Source organism: Pagrus major, chromosome 7 (assembly GCF_040436345.1).
Source record: "Pagrus major chromosome 7, Pma_NU_1.0".
NCBI classification, from domain to species: domain Eukaryota; kingdom Metazoa; phylum Chordata; class Actinopteri; order Spariformes; family Sparidae; genus Pagrus; species Pagrus major.
In genome coordinates this window covers 28,394,508-28,400,190 of record NC_133221.1, presented here as the reverse complement: position 1 = coordinate 28,400,190, position 5,683 = coordinate 28,394,508, and the positions used below count along the sequence as shown (strand labels likewise).

General features: G+C 47.0%; 1 protein-coding gene across 1 annotated transcript; it reads left to right on the top strand.

Annotated features, from left to right (window-relative positions):
* Positions 1-372: 372 nt before the first annotated feature.
* krt5 (keratin 5) lies at positions 373-5,415 on the top strand. The gene is made up of 9 exons (XM_073471107.1): positions 373-1,002; positions 2,557-2,765; positions 2,872-2,932; positions 3,046-3,141; positions 3,259-3,423; positions 3,537-3,662; positions 3,799-4,019; positions 4,134-4,219; positions 4,391-5,415. Exons 1-9 carry the CDS (start codon positions 475-477, stop codon positions 4,600-4,602), a joined length of 1,704 nt encoding a protein of 567 aa, XP_073327208.1. The 5' UTR covers positions 373-474; the 3' UTR covers positions 4,603-5,415.
* Positions 5,416-5,683: the final 268 nt, after the last annotated feature.

The window sequence follows — 5,683 nt, the reverse complement described above, 5'->3', positions numbered from 1 at the left end:
AGGTATTCATACGGTGAGTGTATAGGCCCCTAAACCACCCTCCCCCCCTCCAATCACCCAAAACTCTCATAGAGCCCCCAGCAAGTTGAGTTGTCTTTGCCAACATGTCTTTCCTCCCAGGCTCAGATGCCATTCCTCTGCAAGAAACATGGGTGTGCCGAGCCCCGATCGCTTTACAGAGGTGGCACTCTTACCTGTCTGACAGGCTGAGCTGCTCCAAGCCAACCTACCTGCCCACAGGTGCACCCTTCCAGGCTCCAGGTAATTGGAGGAGGGTTGAGGGGGAGGTGCAGTGGAGGTGGAGCTCATTGGGTCCTCCTCCGCAGTTTGAGGCAAATAAAAGTCCATCGTGGACAGGTAGAAGATACTTAGAGGGACTTGACTCTCCTCTTTGTGTGCTCTGCCAGACCTCTCTATCTTTCTGCTCCCCCTTTTCTCTCTGAATCTTTCCCTGTCAGAGGAAACAAACCAGCCATGACGTCCAGATCTTCTATGAGCGTGACAAAAACTGTCAGGTCAAGCGGTGGTGGAGGTGGAAGTGGCAGTTTTGGTTTTGGCAGTGGTGGTAGTTTCAGAGCTTCAGGAGGAGGAGGAGGAGGAGGAAGATCATTTTCTTCCCAATCTGCAATTGTAGGTTCGAGGATGTCAATGCCATCCGGTGGCTCAATGTTTATGGCAAGAAGTGGTGGTGGTGGTGGTGGTGGTTCTAGTTTTAGCTATTCAATGGGTGGCGGTGGAGGTGGAGGTGGAGGTGGTTTTGGTTCTGCTTACGGTGCTGGCGGTGGTGGTGGTGGTGGTTTCGGCGGTGGTTTCGGTGGTGGTCTCGGTGGTTTCGGTGGCGGTGGAGGTATGATAGTGCCTCAGATCGCAAACGTCCAAGTCAACCAGAGCCTGCTGGCCCCCGTGAACGTTGATATCGACCCCATGATCAACACTGTCCGTACCCAAGAGAAAGAGCAGATCAAGACCCTGAACAACCGCTTCGCAAGCTTCATTGACAAGGTGAGTGACCTTTTTAAGCTACTGAAAAAGCTTCCGATATGTTTCACATCATTTCATAAGAATATCGAAAACCTTATATCTGACTATAAATTCACTGTGACATTGATATACTTGAGTAGCTGTTGTGTGAAATCATAGATGGGGGATGCACTGACAGTAGAGTTCATTGGTTTGTGTAAGCGTGAATAGCTGCAACAACCTGCCTCTAAAGGGCCACCTGGGCTCATTAAATATTACACAGCAACTGATCCAAACCTGAATACTGTGCGCGGTCAGGGCATAGCTAGACTTAACTCTGAGAACTAATGCCACCAAGTGCAGCATTATTAGTTTGACTATAATGTCCTCAGTTGAACAAAAGTCTCCTTTCAAACCAATACTTGCACCTTCACTCAATCTGACAGCAGACCGCTGCTCCGTCCACTTCACCATGGACATGATTGGCCCCTTGCCAGCTGTCTCGGTGCCGAAAGAGAGGCAGGAAACATTAGAGTGGTCGTATCCAGTGACTCCACGCTCACAGTATGAGAGGAAGAAGGGATCAGGTTATCACCTATTCCCATGGCAGCAAGGACTCACAAGCCTCCAGTGGTGCTGCAGAAAGTGGACCCCATCTTAACTATTTGCAATGCATCGCGTAACACTTGAAGTTTTTTTAATTCATGCATCTACACTGTCATGCATAATTAAAGACCTGGTGAAGACGATGAGGGGCCTTTTCTCTCAGGCAAACGAACAACGAGTTAACCGCACCGTGCAAGACAAAATGCTCAGTTAGCACTTTCTGCAGTGTGTGCGTACCACACCTCATGTGTCTTCACACGGGTGATCTGATCCCTAGTAGACTTCCTAACATCTAGACTTCTTGTGAATGTTAATCGCTTCAGGCGTGTAGCAATAATTACTGAGGGCTGTGGCAGGCAAGTTCACTCAGTGAAGGTATGCATCCTGGAGGCGAGGGAGCGGTAATGCCAAGGGAGGGGCTAGGCTAAGGTGTGGCAAAAGCTTACAGACACACATGCACACACAAAAATGGAGTGATGGGCCCCACCTTCTATAGGGGGCACTGTATAGTCTTTGAAACATGTTAGTCAGGATCGTGTCAGATGCTCTCAGAAAAAATGATTGGAGCTCAGTTCAGTTCATTAGAACGTCCCTGCCCCGAGAAGCATTTTAAAACAGCAGCTGCCAATATTGTTGCTTCTTGTGTGGGAAAGTCACACAGAGGTGTGGCTCAATGGATCCTGAGGAAAGTAAAACAGAGAAGACAAACATCTTTTGTTACCTCAGAGCGAGCGTGCCCAATCATGAAGAAGAGGAACAACAAATGTAATCTACTTATTTGCCTTTTTTTTATTTGTAGTTTAATCAAAGTGATAATATGAAAACAGACATTGCCAACAAGCAAACAAATCTTTAGATATGAAGTATTTCCAGTATATAATGTTGTTCTAATGATGCATTGTTACAAAATTTGCTTAATTTCTTATTCAAAGTGATACCTCTCCTTGAGTGACAGTGGATCTAAACCGGGCACATGATTTTACCTTTTAGGTGCGCTTCCTGGAGCAGCAGAACAAAATGCTGGAGACCAAGTGGAGCCTGCTGCAGGATCAGACCACCACCCGCTCCAACATTGACGGCATGTTCGAGGCCTACATCGCCAACCTGCGCAGGCAGCTGGACGGGCTCGGCAACGAGAAAGTCAAGCTGGAGGGAGAGCTGAGGAACATGCAGGGACTGGTTGAGGACTTCAAGAACAAGTGAGTTCATGCCAGCACAGGAAACCACAGCAAAGCATCCAACCGATACTAGATGATACCCGCGGCTTTTCCTTTTCCTTATTGTCTTTTCTCCTGTTTGTCTCAGATATGAAGATGAAATCAACAAGCGTGCTACCGTGGAGAATGAGTTTGTGCTCCTCAAGAAGGTGAGAATGGATCTGCGATTATAACACCTGTCACTCCACCTTGTCATTAACAACAGTGGAATGTATTATTGCCCATTACCAATGCCGACCACTTCCTTCTTCTCTAATTTCAGGATGTAGATGGCGCCTACATGAACAAGGTTGAGCTGGAGGCCAAAGTTGACGCCCTTCAGGATGAGATCAACTTCCTCAGAGCTGTCTATGAGGCGGTAAGAAAAATGAACCTCACCTCAGTATTAATACGTCCATTTTCTTCACTCTCACTTCAGGGAAACACTTCCTCATTTCAATGTCATTTTTAAAAACAACATTCATCTCTTGTGCAGGAACTGCGTGAACTCCAGGGACAGATCAAGGACACCTCAGTCATTGTGGAGATGGACAACAGCCGCAACCTGGACATGGACTCCATTGTGGCCGAAGTCAAGGCTCAGTATGAACAAATCGCCGCAAATAGCCGTGCTGAAGCTGAGACCTGGTATCAGCAGAAGGTAGGTAGAGAGAGAAAGTAATCTCACCACATCATGCAATGTCACGTCAAAGTGGACGTGCGGATTCTTTGTGGAATTTGTAACGACACTTATTTCTAATCTTATTCTTTCAGTACCAGGAGATGCAGACGTCTGCAGGCGCGGCCGGAGATGACCTTCGCAACACCAAGAATGAGATTGCTGAGCTCAACCGCATGATTAGCCGTCTCCAGAATGAGATTGAGGCAGTCAAGGGACAGGTAACACCTGAATAACCTTCAGTTGAATTCAATTGTAGACTGAATGCATGTCAAAAGCCAGAACATGAACATGTAGAAGGCATGGTGAATGAGGAATATCACTTCTGAAGCTTCTGCTTACTTTTCAACCCCCCAGCGTGCCAACCTGGAGGCCCAGATCGCTGAGGCTGAGGAGCGCGGTGAGTTGGCTGTGAAGGACGCCAAGGCTCGCATCAGGGACTTGGAAGAGGCCCTGCAGAGAGCCAAACAGGACATGGCCCGCCAGGTCCGCGAGTACCAGGAGCTCATGAACGTCAAATTGGCTCTGGACATTGAGATCGCCACATACAAGAAGCTTCTGGAAGGAGAGGAATCCAGGTAAAAGCTTAGCTACTTTGGATGCCTGAGACACAGTGAGAAAGTGCACAGCATCACATTGTGCAGACAGCAGCATCAGTAGCTAAAATTGTTCTTTTATGTAACTCTCTGCAGAATTTCAAGCGGCGGTGCAACTGCAACCATCCACGTACAACAGAGCTCAAGCGGCGGTGGCGGCGGCGGCGGCGGCGGCGGCTTCGGTATGTATTAAATGATATTTTTGCAGTTCAAGTCATTTCTAAGATATTCATGAACATATAACAACTGAAATCAGTTTGGTTATCAAGTTTTGATAAAATAAAAGAGCTTAAGATACAGAGAAATTTAAATTCTGGCCATCTCCTCTGAAAACGTTTTATTCTCTTCAACAGGCTATGGCAGCGGTGGTGGCGGTGGAATTAGCATGAGCAGCTACGGCGGCGGCGTGAGCAGCGGCTTTGGCGGCGGCGGCATGAGCAGCAGCTATGGCAGCGGCGGCGGCGGCGGCATGAGCATCGGCTATGGCGGCAGCTATGGCGGTGGCGGCGGCAGCAGCAGCAGCATGAGAATGAGCTCCAGCAGCAGCAGCAGTCGCCGTTACTAAAAACGCCAGCTGTCTTTCTCTCTATTCACTTTCTTCCCTCATTTCGTTCTCCTTCTCTTGCCCCTCCCCTCTCCCCCACTCATATGAGAGTGGCTTCTATGAGCCCACCACCCCTCTCCCTGCAGCAGCCTCAGAAACATTTGCATTTGGCCATTTACAGCTGGCAGATCCATGTTAATGGTTCAGGTGTTGCTGCTCCCTCTTTGGCACCACATACCTACAGAGAGTCAGAGATTACATCTAAACACAAGTCAAGGCAGAGAGATTACCAGAGTAAAAACAAAGAGCAGCAGAGATGTGAGTCAGTCCTCTCTTCCTTTCATCAGTCAGCCTGGCTGTCTTTTGGTTGCTGGATGTGCTGTCGTGCAGACAGGAGGATACTTGTAGTGTCATGACAGAGAATCCTTACCAAGCAACAATCATTGCACACAAAATGACAACTGCAGCTCTAAGATTCGCACAGCGGGAGGTCCTGATGTTGTCTTGCATTTATAAATCATACACGACAGGCAACCATTAAGTGTCAGCTCCTCTTTTCTGTCAAGTCTCTTCTGTTGTCTCACATCCGTCATCTTGTTGTGCATTGTGACATCATCAAAAGCAGCCACATATAACACTTTCATATTTCATCTTTGGGATCCTCTTTTTCTTCTCCTGCTCTGAGAGAAAATGAGCTCTCCAGCATATAAATGGTGTTTTGCTTTACTTCCATTTTAACTCTGAATTACAAAGAAACATGGATAAGGCTGACTACCAGATTTATTGTGCACTTGTACCATCAACACGTTTGGAATAAATCTGATTTCATATTCATTCAGGCAGTTTGTGTCTCTTCTTTTTGATGAATGGTGTGTGTTATTATTGATTGTCAGTGATGAAGAAACAGACCATAAGAGAAATAGAATTTAATAAGTTATATGAGCTCAGAGGTAGTTGCTCGGATACATACAGGGCATAATGTCTCCAATCAAATGTGAGAGAGACGGAGGGGCAGAATCCTTCAACTTAAAGAAGCTCCATGTGCATACAACTAAATAATCAAACTCTATTTGTTTTCATGACTGAACAAACAAACTGACCT